Raw genomic sequence first — 17,042 nt, 5'->3', positions numbered from 1 at the left:
GGTATGGCTTACGGGCCTAGAGGGAGTTCTGTGAGAAGTAATGCCCTTTCTATTATGGTGGATTACATCAAGTAAGCTTGAAAAAGTGCTCGCTCTCCAATCATGTTGTGAGTGTAGTGATGTTGATTTTGCCCCTAGTGTTGTGGGGTGGGGGCGTCAGATCGGTCCTATAACGCCTCTAGGTCTAAACCTCTGTCGGACTCCCAGGACCAGGGAGGGGGCAAGTTGAAAACCGAAGGAGGGTTACGGGAACCCCCCCACCGATCTGGCGTCCCTTCGGCAGGATAAGGCTGCCAAAGATCGTGCACGTGCACGAATCATGAAAGATTGCTTCTCGTCCTCCGAGGCGTCCTCCCCGCAGGTTGGAGCTCTCGAAAGGACTCGCGCCCTCTAAAAAAGAAGCTTCAGAGAAGAGGATGCTTCACGTCCTCTCTCTGTCAGGAGGGAGCGTCAGAGTACTGATCTGGCGTCCCTTCGGCTTGACTTAATATCGATAAGCGTGACAAAGACGCAAAATGTCGCACAGGCGGCTGTCGTCTTGGTCAAGAGATTAAAAATGTCCTTAAGGCAGGACCCTCACAAGGACGCCTTTCGAGACATTCAACGCTCTATCGAGAGGAAGGAACGTCTTTACTCGTGTAGCAAGGATTGTTTTCTTGCTTTCCAAGACGCTCCACCTTCACAATTTGCCTCATCGAAGCAGGAAGGCCCCTGGCTTCGTAAGATGGCCACTTCGCTCTATGCGAAGAGAGCGTTTAAGAGAGTCCAGGATTGGATGGATTCAAGGAAGGTTAAAGGGAAGACTTCGTTTGCACTTCCTCCATCTAGACTGAAAGGGAGAGCTGGGATCTGGTACGAAACAGGAGAAGAAGCAGGATTGAAAGCACCGTCTTCTTCTCAAGGAGATTTCGCCAATTTGGTGGACGCTCCAAGGAGGTCTTACTTGTCAATCGGCTAAGGTTTCCTCCTCCCCTCATGGCGCTATGTATACGTTATGTGACGTTCGCTTTTACTACGAAACGGGATATTGTTCAAGCTCATAAGCTTGACGTCCGGCAAGCTGATTTGCATAGTCAAACAGCTCGCCAAGAAGCATCTTACTCATCCCTAAGGGACGCTCTGCAGCGGACAGAGATGACACTGGACAGACTATCCTAGTTTTCGACAGGAGAAGGGCAAAGAATTCCTCATACCCAAGAACACACAGGCGTCCTTTTAAATGCCCTTCTGCAGTGTCGATGAGCGTGACAAAGACGCAAGATGTCGCACAGCCGGCCGTCGTTTTTGTCAAGAGGGGCGAACGTCCTTAAGACTTCGTCCTGATGACGATCACCGTACTTATGCTTAGGACGCTCGCGTTTCATGAGCGGCTCTCCCCTCGCCAGGAAGCCTCTCAAGTTACTCGTGTTGACGCACGTCATTCACTATGACGCTTCCCTTGATGTTCGTCGCTCTTCTATTCCGGACGCTCTTCAAGACGCTCAAAGAATGCAATCAGGACGTTCGGCAAGCACCTCGCGACGATGCCTTTCGGAACGCTCGGCGTTCCTTTTTTGAGCGCGTGTCTGGATATGTTCATTTGCATTACTAAGACGCAAAATGTTGCACAGGCGGCCACCGTCTTTGTTAGAAGGTAACGAAAGTCTTTAATGGCCGTCTTGGAGACAATAGCCTTACGTCTTCCTATAGTGCTCTCACACTTCAGGAGCAGCGTGCGGCTCTCCAGGACGCTTTTCGGGTGGCCTTTCAGAAGACGCTCGACGTCATAAACATTGATAAGCTTTTTGGAAGACGCTCGATGTCTTACACATCTGGACGCTCGCCAGGACGCTAGCGAGGACGCTTTTGAAGACGCTCGGCATCCTACACGTCATGACGCTCGGTAGAGCACTTGCCAGGACGTTCTTCAGAACGATAGGCGTCCTACGCATCAAGACGTTCGGCAGGATTCCTGCAAGAACGCTCTTCAAGAGGGCGTCGTCGAAGTAGAGGAAGGAGTTTGGTCTCGTCAAGATGTCTACTTCGCTTTCTACGAAGGGAGCGTTCAATAGAATCCATCACTTGATGAATTCCAGGAAAACTGTAAGCAGATTTCGGTGTCATAAAACGCTCGTCGCTTTCGGGATTGCGCTGCCGAAGGGGAACATTAAGGTCCTTCCTGTCGTAAGCCCAGTCTCTAATCAGGAATCCTGCTCCTTCCTCGATTTCTGCGGGAATCGGGAAGGCTATATGCTCGAATTCCTGATTACTTTCCGTCATGCAATTGGTTAGTTCTCATTGACAAAGTTCTTAATAACATTTTATCGCATAAGCGGATAAGTAACAAAATTTCGAAAGAGCTCTCATTCATTAGTCAGAGGCTCATCCAGGAAAAGACGTATAGAACTACGTCCATGAAGTCTTATGTCAAATATCATAAGAAGCTTGAACTTTCCTTTTCGATCTTCGGTTCTCACTTGAGGATTTCCATTTGAATAATATTATTCCTTTTCTTGGCAAAGAGAATGGAGACAGTCGATTTCCATTCTCTCTCTCTTCCTCGTCAAGGAAAGAATGTAGTAGAGAATTAGATGTTCAAGTGACTGCAATACCTATGTATTTTATCTTCGCGTCATATTACTAATGTAAAGTTCAAGTCATATACGCATATCGTAGTTACCTCTACAGATGGCAACCGAAAGGACTGTTATTTTAAGTGTATTTAATCGTCCTTCCTGCAAACTTCCAGGAGTTTCCGGTGTAAGGACAATGCTTGAAGGTATTGTTACAACAACACCAACTCAGCTTCTGCATGTGAGCGAATTATGTTTCGCTTAAATATGCCTGCTTGAGAATTTTCTTATGATCGATAATAGTAACGAACCTATTCCTTTCGTAGAAGAGAGTAGCTGGTAACTCAGGCAGAAATAGTGCGAAACGAGAGGTTGCTGTCAGTGTGGATGACGCAGTATATTTAATCGGTACTCCCGGCAACTTTCCAGGAGTTTCCGATTTAACATTTGGTTAATTGAGCGTAATGTTACGACAACACAAAATCAGCTTCTGTATTAGCGAATTCTGTTTCGCTTAAATATGCCAACTTGAGAGTTTTCTGTTCAATAATGGAAAATCTATTCCTTAGATGAATAGAATAGCTGGCAACTCGGCATAAGACTGCAGAGAAGGTGAACATAAGCTGCTGCCTGTAACTGTCACAGTGTCTCACACTGTCACCAACTCAGTGTTAGGTAGCTCGTTGTACTGCTCAGTCGGTTACGTCTCTCTCTCCCGCGGGATTGATTTACGAACCGTATCTCTGCCCTACAATCATGACTTTCGCCTCGGGTTGAGGGGATTTCTGGTAATCATGAATAAACGACTTCCTTTTGCTAAGAATTTTTCAACAGAGATATCTTTCGGTAGACATGTTCAGGCGCTACTTACCTAGCACTGTAACAGAATTCTGTACGAGTCTACCGCAGCATAGCACTATAATAATGCTCTCCTGCTTATGCAAAGCGCAGCCTTATTAGGGAAGGAAGCATGCTTAGTGAGGGAATGGATGAGTCTGCTGGGGGACCATTTCCTCGCTGGAGAAGCTTGTTTCCCTGAATAGACTGCAATTCAGACCTCTACAGTTTTTCCTACAGGAGAACTGAAATAACATCAAAGATCTAGAGATAATTCTAAACGTCTCTCAATGGGTTAAGGATCACCTCAGGTGATACTGAGAGGGAGCCAGGCATCCGGACAGAGGTCCTGGCACATAATCTAAAAGAATTGGAAGCAATTTGGTTTGGCTCTCCAGTTCCTCGAAGAGTGAGGTTTTGGTCGAGTGGTCCAAATCATCTCAGATAATTCCGCAGCTCTCTCATATCCCAAGAAAAGAGAGATGGTTATCGGCATAGGCACGGAACGTAACGATCCTTAAGAGGTTCGTTACACGATTGCACGTCCGTGCGGATCTTCTCGATCGACGGCAGCAACTACTGACGTTTGAGTAATCCTCGCTTAGAAGTATGTCGAGAGTTGTGGAGACTTTGGGGACGTCCTTTCGTAGATTTTGCAATATTGAAGACGAAGAAGCTTCCTCTACGTTGCGCCCTTATTCTCGATCCGAGAGCGGTAGCAATAGACGCCATCCTATAGTATGGAATGGGGATAGTTGGTTAGCCCTTTTCCCCTATTCAAAAGCTTAGGAAATGTAATAAGATAATCGCTGGCGTCAGAGGGAGTGAGAAAGACGCTGATCGCCCCATGTTGGCCTTCGAGAGGCTGGATTCACAGAGGTCACGTCCTTCAGAGAGCACTTTCCAAGGACTCCTTCCGAGAGAATCGGTCTACTCTAACAGCCTCACTTCGAGAGGTACCTAAAATCTCATCCGCTCTGAGTCTGAATGCGTTCAGACTGTCAAGAAGCGAGAGGATCTTCAAGATTAATTGCTAGTCTCATTGCCAAAGCAAAGCAGTGCTGCATATTTTGCAGTGTACCAATCGGAGTGGGCCGTTTCTGGACATAGGCAGGAAGAATGACTGTTCCTCACCTCTGACCTCTGTGAATTACTTTAACCGCCTTCCCATTCCGTCTGAAGTATGGGATAAGCTAGCAGTCCCAACTATTGTAGAATACGGAAATATGTTGACGGCCTCTAGGCTCAGAGATTCGGATCTGTCAAAACAACAAAGCCCTTCACGATCTTTGAGGTCTGTGGAAATCTTGAAATTTTTTAGATCGAAGCTTCCGGCATGGAACTTAGATGTAGTCTGAAGTTCCTGATGTCAAAGCATTTCGAACCTCTCCTTTCTGTAAACTTAATACACGTAACCAGAAAGGCTAATTTTCTAACCACTCTAGCTGCAGCAAAGATGGTTAGTGAGGTTTTAGCCATCATCAGAGGTTTTGGCTTTAGAGGACATAATTCGGTGTCCTCTAAGCCTTCCGTTCTTGCTAAGAACGAAAACCCGTCAACCCTTGGCCAGAGACCTGGAGATCAAGGGGGATGGCACAAATTTTTGTTTGGGCAAGAGCCACAGAGAGTCCTGTGCCCTGTCGGGACTCTCAAGTTTTATCTTGATAAAACTAAAGAAAGTCGAGGTCATTCGGACAATCTGCGGTGTTCCGTAAAAAGACCAGACTTGCCCATGTCGAAGAACGCCCTGGCGTTATTTTTAAGGAAGTCTTTCTAAGAGGCTCATTCGTCATGTTTGAACAAAGATTTGAAACCTTTTAAAGTAAATCGCTCACGAGGTGAGGGCGCGGCCTCGGAAGCATTTCAACAGAGCATGACACTCGGTAATATCCTGAGTGCCACGTTTGAGCGAAGCAACTCTGTGTTCGCTTCACACTCCCAGACGGATGTGAAGACGACATATGAGATCTGCGAGTCGCTAGGACCATACATATCCTAGAAATATTATTGGAGGCAGGAAGCAGCACGAATCCTATCCTATAGAAAAGGGATAGGTGTGCTTTAACTTGAAGGGTTGGTCGCTTGAGGCGCTTTCCCTTTCGTTAGCCTAGAAGTTATGGGACTAACTTCGATAGGTTAGGTCAGGTGGTGGTTTTAGCTTCGTTGCCCTCACAGTATGGTCAATATGGTCTAGTCACATTGTGGTCACGCTCCCGTTGACAGATCATCTAGAGCGCACCAACTACACAGGTCACTACCTTGTTGGCAACTCTAGTAAAGCAAAAGCAGACTTCGGTGACAGTAATCAAGAAGTCAGCTATGCTAACAGGTAAGGAATCAAGATGTCAATCATCTGCACTTGAGGTGTTTCCTAATCCTTCTATTTCTGTCCCTCCCACCATCCCAACCTCCAATGGGTGGGATTCAGCTATATATATATCTGACAGGTAAGTTTATTCATGAACAAAATGTTATTGTTATGATACAATAAAGTTTGTTCATACTTACCCTGGCAATATATATAATTAAAGTACCCCACCCACCTCCCCTCAGGGGACAGTTGGTATGAAAAATCTGAATATGGGGAATTGATTCCTATATCCCCCCGCCTCCCAGCGGCGGGAATGGGTACTAACACCTGGCCGCCCACACTGCGTGTGCCGGGAGTTTTGAAATTCTGTCGGACTTCGGAGAATACAGCTATATATATATCTGCCAGGTAAGTATGAACAAACTTTATTGTATCATAACAATAACATTTTATTGGTGGTTGTTTTTATTGGTTAATTGTCAGAGGGAATAGGGAACCCTCTTGCAATTCATAGATTATAACAGTACTAATATGGTCAGGTGATCGGGATTGGCTTCAGTTCTCCTTGTGATTATTTTTAGTAACCTTAACTCTGTCATGTAAGAGGGCGAGTCTCCATTGATATGACAAAAGGTCAAGGCTCTACCATGTAAGTGGGTCAGCCCCCATTGGTACGATCCAGAATAGGCTCTGTTGCGTAAGCAGGCTAGCCCCCATTGACACGAATCCAAAGAGTTATTCAGCCATAGGTTCATTCCTCGCTGAAACTCTTGAGGCAGGCAGACTCATCGACAGTAGTCATGAAGTCTTCAGCCCAATCAGGTAGGAACCATGGATTATTTTTATCCAAGAACATATGTTGTTTTTTCCCTGTTTTTTAATGTATTTAGTTTAAGTATTATTTTGTTTTTAGCTGTCTCTTGCCCGCCACCAAGGGTGCCAATCAGCTAAGTATATATCTGCTGGGTAAGTTTTCATGTACAAAAATGATATTGTTAAGATACAATAAAGTTTGTACATACTTACCTGGCAGATATATACGATTAATGGCCCACCATCCTCCCCTCAGGAGGACAGGTGGAAGAGAAAGTTATGGCTTAGAAAACGGGAATGGTTCCAGACCCCGCCACCCAGCGGCGGGAATGGTGGATCACCTGACCTACCTGTCGCGTGTGCCGCGAGTTTTGAAATTCTGTCGGGACGACCGAGTCTATAGCTAAGTATATATCTGCCAGGTAACTATGTACAAAACTTTATTGTATCTTAACAATATCATGTTAGACATGGCATTCACAAAAATTTGAGACCGTCTGCAAGACTGACAAGTTGTTAATAGCTTAGGCAGACCTTTATCTACTTCACGTATTAGTCAACCATTGTATGTTTATTCAGTTGCTCTTTGATTGAGTTCTTTTATGCATTTTCTTTACATGTAGTAAATGGTTTTTACAGGGAAATTGTAGGGGAAGACGAGTCTGGCCGAATCGAGCCATCGGTAACAGAAATGATCCAGCGGGCAAGAAGACGAAGATTATTGGAGCGAGAAGCCAGTGTGAGATTAGGAATTATGCGTCATGTTTTTGTTATATTAGACATGTCTCAGGCAATGAGTGAACAAGACTTTAAACCTACAAGACAGATCTGTTTACTTAAGGTAACTAATAACCAAGTATAGAGTTGTGTTTTTTACATTAACAGTAGGAGTCATGCAAAGTCTTTTGTCTTTGATGGTTAACTTATTATTTTTGCATCCTTTATTTACTTCCTTGTATATTTTGTTAACTTCTCAAATGTAGAAACTTCTCATTTGCACAAAGAATATTTATTGGCTAGATGAAAACAAGTTATTCTTAACTTTCATAATTACTATATTTGATTTATTTATATTCCTATCATTTTATGATACTTTAATTTTTTTGCAGATTCTAGAAGATTTCATCAAAGAATTCCATGATCAAAATCCAATAAGTCAGATGGGCTTGATAACAATGCAGAATAAAACAGCCAAGCCATGCAGTAGTCTTAGTAATAATCCCCAAAGACACATGGAGGTAACTGTTCAAGGAAAATTGTCAGTGTTTGTGTAAATCTTTAGATAATTTTTTGTTGAGATGACCTGTGGTATAATATAAAAGTTTTTTTTATTTACTACTCAGGGTTTGGGAAAATGACTGGAAGATTATAGAAATTTCATACTGCATGTTTAGGCTAGTATCAAATGCTCTCTTTTTGTCTGGTAACTCTATATTTGAAGTTTTTCAAGTGAGTAACCTGAAGGTATTGTAATGAAGGAAGTTTTCATGCATGAATTTCTGTGTTTTTATTTCTAGGCTATCAAAAAACTATTAGATTCTCCATGCCGAGGTGAGCCATCAATACAGAATGCATTAGATGTAGCCTTATCTTCTTTGCGCCATCTTCCACGACATACTTCTAGAGAGGTGTTGATTATTTATGCAGCTTTAACAACTTGTGACCCTGGAGAAATTGAAAATACTGTAAAGGTAAAATTATAGCCTTTTCATTTCACTCAAGTATGTTAGAAATTTGTAGTAAATGAAATAAGTAAATACATGATATATATATATATATATATATATATATATATACTATATATATATATATATATATATATATATATATACATGTTTCTTTAACTTCTGGTGTCTATCAAATGTGATTATTACCATGAGAAGGACAGTACTTTCTTTATTTGGTGGACCCTTTGTAGTCATCTAAAAGATTAAATACTAAAGATTGCTCTAAGGCTGTCAAAGGAAGGGAAAGTAGAAAAATGCCTGTCGTTTTTTCTTTCTTTGGTTTGTATTATTATATCTACCGATGCTTCAGCTTACACATGCTTCATTTTTGTTCTAAAGACACCTTCCTGTTGTAGAGGTGCACTGGATTTTAAAGACAGATTGTAGACTTCCACATTCTTAGGTCACAATTACATGACTTATCTCCTTGGGTTGTGTTACAGTCCTGTGGGTATGACAGTGTTTCATTAGTACTGTGAATGCTGTTGCATGAAGTATTCAGTCCCTGGTATCAGAGGTTCTGTTGTCTAGATTATTGTGCTCAGGAAATGTAAACCTTGACCATTGCGTGAACGAATTAGTTACTTTTTGTTTTTTTGGTTTTTGGCTTACAGAGTTCAGTTCTGCACTGCTTATGATAATTCTTCACAGTTTGACTGAAGATTCTATAAACACTATGATCTTTATTTGAATACCACTAAAACATATTCTGAATATACTTACTATGGATTATTCAGTCGAATATAAGAATCATATAACTCTTTCTCTGTTCTTATGCCTGTATGCAGGGTTACTAACACATCCTTTTGCCCTTGCAGCATTGACAACACCTCCCCACCCATCCTGACTGGTTGTCCCACCCTGGAAACTATTCCCCCACCCCATTACCCATTCTTAGCCCAGTGTTAACAACCATCAGAATGGGGTTTTTTGAAAAGTTGTATAAATGGCATGTACAGTATACGTATACATATATTGTAGTGGTAAGGTCCTGTGGATAAAGGACTTTACCAGTACCTATGCTTACAAATAACAACAATCACACTTTAAACTGAAAATTTTCTGCAAAAGGTAATTAAGGTATCTACCTTATTTTCCCATATTTGTAACAAAATATGTAATTAAAAACCAAACCCCTTTTTCTCTCTCTCATAAACAAACACCATTTGGTAGGTAGGTAGCTTACCTGTTTATACCCACAGCATACCATGCTGTATTTTTAAACAGCAACTTGTTCATATACGGAACAAACCTTCGGTCTTAACATTAGGATTTACTAGCGCCAAGCTGGAAACCGGTAGAATTAAATTTACACTTGTGAGATCCAGGGACTATTGGCATCTATACCAGGTCACGGGGCATGTATACCCAGAATGCCCATGGCGACCTGTGACCCATCAGTTATTTTCCTACCGCCTTTAAGATAAGACATGTTTACTGTATTTGATTTAAGGCCGGTTTTCAGTATGCCCGTTTTTTATCCATTTAATTTTTCATTTTCTTATTACTTTTTCTTTCTCCGAGTGTGCTCAGTGTGAGTGTATTACTTTTTCTTTCTCCGAGTGTGCTCAGTGTGAGTGTGATTGGTAAGAGTGTATAGGTGGTATGATGGAGATTTTCGCCTCAGCATCGGGATCGTCTGCCGTTTCGAAGAGGAGACAAAGGAAATGCCCAGGAGTCAGTGGCTTTCCATGTTCTAGATTTCTAACTTCGGTGTCGACGGATCCTCATCCAACATGTAGTAGGTGCAGGGAAAACGTATGTACGATTACTAATCCATGTTCTGTTTGTCGCGGTTGGTCGGTGGAACAGTGGAAAAAGTTCTATGAGAAAGGGCAATACAAAAGGAAGGTGGTGACGCCATCTTTGGATGACCAAACTTACCGGCTTCTTTTGTATCGGCAATAAACCAGGCTGCTCCATATGTTTCTCCACCTGCTTTTGATTTGTCCTATACCCCTTCGGTTTCTCCTAACGATTCATTATCGGAAACGTCAGGAGGGGTCTTGGGTAATTTTATGCATAATATGCACGCTCCTTTGTTCCCAGTAGGTAGAGGGGGAGCATCGCCATCTTTGTTCCAGACGCCGGCTCCCGAAGCGCATAGGTTGGACGGTACGTGGTCAGCGCTAGGCCTACTAGGCGTACCAACCTTGGATGGTTTGCTTGCGCATTATATAGCGTCACGGTTCCAGCAGGGTCCGGCAGCGCTGAATGTTCCTCATCCCCCTGGCTTGCAATTTATGGAAAATAATGCCGCGGCTACGCCATGAAATTCGATGTTTACAGTGATGCAGAACGTGGGAGGTACTTTGGCAGCAAACGTGCGGTTGCCACCAGAAGCCGCACAGTCTCTCCCTACAAGATTGGTGACGTCACAACATACGTCACACACCGACATGGCAGGCGCGATGACGTCACAGACTGCTTCTCGGCCTATTTCCCTGCACCCAGACTCTAATACGACTTCTGACTCGGCAATGCAAACTGTAATGCAGAAATTACAGAATATAGAGAAGAGAATAGATAAGAGAGACAAAAAGAAAAGGTGTGATTCACCTTCTTCTTCGTCTTCCTCTAGTTCGGCGTCATCGCTAAGTCCGACGATGTCACGGCGAGCGCCAGTCAAGCGTTGGAGGAATCGGGATTTCGTGACTGATCCTCGGGCTAAGAGGAGAAGAGTGAATTCTTCTTAATCTTCAGACCAGGACTGTCGTATCCCAGTCAGCAGGAAGGTCGGGAAGTCAGTGGCTGGTAAGCACAAAGCTAGCAGACGAAGCTGTTTGCAAGAGTCCGAACAAGCGAGAGAGGCGACGGCCGACGGACTAGCGGCCGACGCAGAGTTGCCAGTTCGGATTACAAAGGCTACGATACCGCTGGTAAAATCGACGTTGGCGGCGAAAGGTGCAGCAGAGGATAGAATGCAGGTTCCAGTTTCGCCCGTAAGGCCATTCAAAATACGCACAAAGGATGATAAGACTCCTATTAAAAGTACAAAAAATAGGGAGTTGGCAACCTCGTCGGATACGTTCATGGAAGGCAGTGTCTGTCTGGATGAAAGGTCGAGGCCGAGTTCTCCGACGCTCGAAAACGATACCAATACTAATAGAGACGAAGTTATATCTGTTTCAAGGGAGCCTTCATCTTGGAGATCTAGGCGAGATTCTTGCTCTAGATCCGTGAGCAGAGAAAGAGTGAGGCGTTCTCGTTCCCCTACTGACTATTCGGGATCGAGCCAACGGCGGCCAGCAAAGATCAAAGAGACCGCGGCCGTAGGGGCAGGCGGCCGTGGAATTTCGGGCCGTCTGTCAGAAGATAGGGGTGAGACAACATCCCCTGTGACGGAGAACAGTACGTTAGAGCCGGAGGAAGGAGAAAACCAAGAGATTTTGGCCTCGTATGCAGAGGTGATTGATTTGATTTGTCAATTCAATAACCTTTCGGAGAAGACAAAACACCGGCCAGTATGCTTCCTCCTGGAATTGACATGGTATTTGGATTAAAAAGGGATACCAAGGTGTCGTATGAATTGCCTTGTTCGAGTCATGCGGATTCTGTCTTACAACACGTAAACGCAGAGATTGCAGGAAGGGATAATTCTTTAAGATCTAATAGATCATTTAAATTTATTCCTCCTCCATTGATGAAGCAAAGGAAATATTATACAACACCGAAGGTCCCTTTGCTGTCTAGACAAGTGAACGCTAATGTTGTAAGATTAAGGCCTGGATTAACCTTGGATCAGGTTAAAATGGAGTGCCCTTCGATGACGTACCAAGAGGCTGCTACGTTAGAAGCAACAGCTTCTTCTGTCTTTCAGACTTCTTTTTGGTTAGATCTTTGGTCAACAGCAGTGGCGAAGATTGCATCCTCGGAAGTGACAAGGAAGGTAGTGGATGAATCATTGTTCATTCAGATTGCTACAATCAGGTTCCAAAGCGATTGTGGTACCTGACACAAACTTAAGTGCCAATGATTTGGGCAAATATCCTGCTAATGAGGAGAGATGCAGCGTTGGCTAGACTAAGCCGCACTGGGGATTATTTGGATTCCCTGTTAGCGATGAGGAATGGGGATTTGTTCGATACGTAATACAAACCCTCGGTCCTTTAACAATAGGAGGTAACTAGCGGCAGCTGGACGGTCGTAAGCTTCGAACAAGGGGAGAGAACGGTAAGTTAAAGCTTGTCCGATCGTGCACGCGCCCGCGCACCCGAGAGGTGAAGAATCACTTTTGCTTTCGGCCGCAGGTGTGAAGGACGTGTTCGTCATCGCTCTCTGCCCGTTTCATCGTCGTATGCTTTGTTTATATTGTGTTTTCTACTAATGGTTTGTTTGATCTTGAAATGAAACTGTAAGTACACTGTTTTCATTTCATTACTTAATTATGTATCAATCAACATGGAGCTATCGCCGTAGAGGCGGCGATTTCCGCTCTTTTCATGAAATTGACTTGAATTATGTCTCGGTGCCGAGGGCGGGCGCACTCGCGCCGAGTCATGTATTTTGGGCGAAAGTGTGTAATTGAAAGATGTAAGTACTCTTTTTCATTATATTTTTGCCCTGTGCGTTCGTTGCCAAGAGCTTGATTGCGCTCGGCACGAGCCTTTTATTTTGTATGAATAGAATGCAATGAAAGTGGATTCGCAATGCAGTTTTCTTTTCATTTTCATTTATTAATTGCATCAAATTTAATTTTGGATCAATTTCCGCTCTTACCCGGGAATTAATCCTTACGATTTATTGCTGTGAAAGTGAAAATCGCAAGTGCAGTATTGTTCATTTTCATATATATTATGATAGCATCATATTATATGGATCAAGTTTCCGCTCTTACCCGGGAATTGATCGTTCCCCTTTAAGTTCTATGAAGTGAATCGCAAGTGCAGTATTCTGTTTCATTTTCATATTACTTTAAACTGCTGTGTGGGGGGGTAGGGGAAGCGAAGGTCTGCCAGGAAGTCGTCGGAAAGCTCTCCCGCGACTCCCTTGGTATCCGATTCTTCGTCTTCTTTCCTGCCCCCCCGCTCAGCTTCCTCGTATTTTGTATTTGGGGTCTTCCTTCCGTTCGGGGTGGGGCATGTCTCCCCCCCGTGCGTGAGGGAACCCCTCTTACTAATCTGTCTGTGCTACCGCAGGTGCTACATCCGTGGGAGACGACCTTGGACAGGTATGGGCCACTGCGGCTGCAGGGCGTGCCTAGCATCCACGATCTGCTGCAGCGTCTAGCGAGGTCTGGGGCGGTGACCTTGGAGCGGTCTCCACTACAACCTTCACGGCCGCTTATGCTGCTTCCCCGCTGGTCTACACTCCCCATGCTGTGTCGGTGACGCCGTCTGCCGCTTCTAGGGCCGGTCGCCGCCGTACCGAGGAGGGGTATGCCGCCGCCGCCTGTGTTTTCTTCGTGTTGCCTGCCCCAGACTTCCGCTGTTCCAGCAGCTCGCCCCTGGACCGGCCGCCAGTACCAGGTTCCCGCTGGCTGCCGATGATTCTACGAGGCGATGGCTGGGCCTGCCGTACCTGTCGCTGATGTGGTTCCCGCTACTGGCTTGGCTGTCCTTCTGTGTTTACCGCTGCCCGCTGTTCCTGCCGCTCCTGAGCTGGTTGCTGTTCCTGTCGCTCCTGGTTCCTGCGCCTGTCCATGCTGGTCCTGCCCATGGTGTGTCTTCCCCAGTCCCCAGGTCCTCCCGGACAGGTGCAGTCGGGCCGTGTTGCTTCGGCAATAGGCCTGACTCCGGCCTGGATGGAGGACCTGACGACTGTCCTGGCAGTGAGCTGACGAAGAAGAGGAAGGTGTCATCTTCGTCTTTGTCTGCTGCTGCTCTTCCCCTTCGACTTTCTAAGGCCCATAAGCCGAAGAAGAAGAAGGCTGCCTCCCCCCCCCACCCCCTAAGAAGTCTCCTTCGGGAACTTCTAAGGGCCCGTCTCACCTCGGTGGGACGGGGGGTCCTTCTGCTGGTCCTCCTGCTCCTTCCGGAGCGGGCCCGTCTCCCCTTCCGTAAGGAAGAGATAGACGGGGACCAGAGGAGTATCGGTTAGCTCTGGTACTTCCTCTGCCGGTGCTAGCAGCGATGCCGCTACGCCAGGTTCCGGCTCGGTCCTCATGTTCGTTCAGCGAGAGATCCCGAGTGTACGCTCTCCCTCGGGAGACCGTGCAGCCAAAGTTTCGGCGCCAGATTTTTGCTCGGCGCCAAGACCACGGCACGGAGCAGAAGGCTGGCGAGAACCGCTCAGGTGACTCTCGCCAGGCCAGCGGCCGCTCTCGCAGCGACCAGCCGGTAACCGGGTTTTCCCCCTCAGAAGACTCCTTCGGGAACTTCGAAGGGCTCGTCACACTCCGGTGTGACGGGGGGGTTCTTCTGCTGGTCCTCCTGTTCCTTCAACGGGAACGGGGCCCGTCTCCCCTTCTGAGAAGAAGAAGACGGGGACCAAGGGTGTGCTGGCTACCGCTGGTACACCCTCGCCTGGTCTTGGCAGCTCTGCTGCTAAGCCAGGTACCGGCTCAGTTTTCTCGTCCGCGAGAAGTTCCGAGTGTACGGTCTTCCGGGTTCGGGTGACCGTGCAGCCAAAGTTAAGACGCCTGAGTTCGCTCAGCGTCATGACCGAGGCACGGAGCAGAAGACTGTCGAGAGCCGCTCAGGTGACTCTCGCCAGGCCAGCGGCCGCTCTCGTAGCGACCAGCCGGTACCTCGGGTGGACGTGACGGTCTCTGACCGGCCACAGGTTGAGACTGGGAAGAGGTCCCTCCCCCAGGTCCCCTCGACCGAACGGTACCAGCCGGCGGTTTGGACGTGGGCCGCGAGGACGCTCACGTCGGTCTCACCGCGAAAGCGATCTCTGCAGGTCACCTGAACCGCCGCTCCACAGGGACCGGGCGGATACGGTGACCAGCAGCAGCTCGTCTGACGCACGGGACCGGGGTCGACGTGCTCAGTCGAGCCGCTCGCCACAGGTAAGCGGCACGGCAGGCCTGCAGATCGATCCCCACCGCGGGTTGGTGATCGGCTGCAGCCCCCCACGTACGCTGGTCCTGCCAGACGAGCGGGGGGCGAGCGTCAGGTCTGTCTCTCCACTACCTTCAACTTCCTCGGGCTACACCAGGAAGAGCGAGGTAGCTAGGAGTGATCGTGAGAAGGTGCGCCGCTCACGATCCCGTCACGACGCCGCACGTGCCACGTATGGCCTTAGGACCAACCAGGACGTACGCGCAAGTGATTGGAGGCGACCGTCAGGGGGGGGGGGGGAGGGGGGTATCGTCAGTTCTGTCTCTCCGATACCTTCAACTTTCCTTGCATACGCCAGGAAGAGCGAGGTATATGGGAGTGATCGTGAGATTGCGCCGCTCACGATCCGTCACGACGCCGCACGTGCCAGGTATTGTCTTAGAACCAGCCAGGACGTACGCGCAAGTGATTGGAGGCAACCGTCAGGGATCTGTTGCTGGTCCTTCTTCTGAAGGAGGAGGGTCTTGGGAGCTGCTCTTGTTGGAGGGACTGGACGGTCCTACTCCTCAAGACGCTGTAACTTCCGAGATTCAGAGTAACTTTGCCCAGGTTATTGCACTGATTCGTCAGCACAACGACCTGGGGGAGGCGGATCGCCGCTCCCACCAGCAGAGCCCATGTCTCTGCTCGAGTCGTTTTGGGGCCCGAGAGGGAACCCAACCGACGGTGGGTTTGCCGCGATCGAGCTTGCCGATTCTGTCTTGAACCAGAGTCTCTCGTCTCCGGACAAGAAGGCTCTCTCAGTTCTGGCCGGTCGATCAAGCTACTTCCCCCACCTCCTCTACTGCGACAGCGGCGTTTCTACGTGTCTTCGGACACCGTATTTAAATACTCCTTCGGTCCTCCTGAGAGGTTTCGACCTCGACGAGGACTGGAATGAGTCGGAGGACGGTATCGGCTCTCTCCTGTCAGATGTCGATCAGCCCCACCCAGACGACGTTCACAGTGGCGGCAGACCCTTACCTACAGTTGAGAGTTCGTAACCCTCCTCGGGTAAAACGTTTTTCTCCTGACGATACGTTTTCCCAGACTCTGAGAGGCCATCGCCGCAAGGCGATGGCTGCTCCCTACTCTTCTCCAACTGCTAGTTCCACTGGGAAGGCGAGCGAGTATCCAATTCCTCCCCCATTCCCTCTCTCCTTACGGCTACGAGGGAAAGGGGAGGGGAGGAATCCTACAGAGATTTCTCTGTAGGATTCCACGTTGGGGACTGCGCTACCGGGGGGACCTTCGGTCCTACCTGACGTAAGCCCCGCCCGTCGTTGAGGAGGGATCCTGCCCCATTCTCGATTTCTACGGGAATCGAGAGGACCACCAGCCGATATCGTTTGACGAATTCGGTGGGGGTTTCGCAGACTGCTTAGAATTCTACGGAATTTCTAGCGCATTCAGAGTGTTAGAGTTTCTTACGATCTCCAAACACTTAGGCGAGACCACGGTCCAAGTGAGCGAGACGAGAATCCCCTCGATAGTTACACGATAATCGGGAACCTCGCCTATGCTCGAATTCCTGGAATTTCTAGCATTAGGAAGAAGACTGCTGCTGAAAGAAGACTACTATCTCACAGTAGGCGACCAACCTGGAATAGAGAAGAGGCGTACGGGAATATCCAGTTTGGCTTGAACTATCGTCTTAGTATTCTGTTCACCATTGAAGCTTTCCTTCGAGGAAGACTTCTTCACTCTCTTTGATAGAGACCGAAGGTGGTCGATCTCCAATCCTTATTTTTGTTTTCTTGAAGGAAAGAATTTAGGATGAGATCGTTGTTCAGAATCCTACAGATATACTACGTATATT

At 47.0% G+C, this 17,042-nt stretch overlaps 1 protein-coding gene across 1 annotated transcript in view; it reads left to right on the top strand.

The window, feature by feature from the left end:
* Positions 1-6,323: 6,323 nt before the first annotated feature.
* The window catches only part of LOC135221261 (general transcription factor IIH subunit 2-like), a 54,343-nt gene continuing 43,624 nt past the window's right edge, over positions 6,324-17,042 (top strand). The window contains exons 1-4 of the mRNA XM_064259077.1: positions 6,324-6,349; positions 7,153-7,354; positions 7,623-7,751; positions 8,031-8,204. Coding sequence (XP_064115147.1) covers positions 6,324-6,349; positions 7,153-7,354; positions 7,623-7,751; positions 8,031-8,204 — 531 coding nt within the window. The remainder of the gene's footprint in view (positions 6,350-7,152; positions 7,355-7,622; positions 7,752-8,030; positions 8,205-17,042) is intronic.

This window comes from Macrobrachium nipponense, chromosome 2 (genome assembly GCF_015104395.2).
Source record: "Macrobrachium nipponense isolate FS-2020 chromosome 2, ASM1510439v2, whole genome shotgun sequence".
In the NCBI taxonomy this organism is placed as follows: Eukaryota; Metazoa; Arthropoda; class Malacostraca; order Decapoda; family Palaemonidae; genus Macrobrachium; species Macrobrachium nipponense.
Note: the sequence above shows the minus strand (reverse complement) of the source record. Positions and strands in the feature narration are given on the sequence as shown.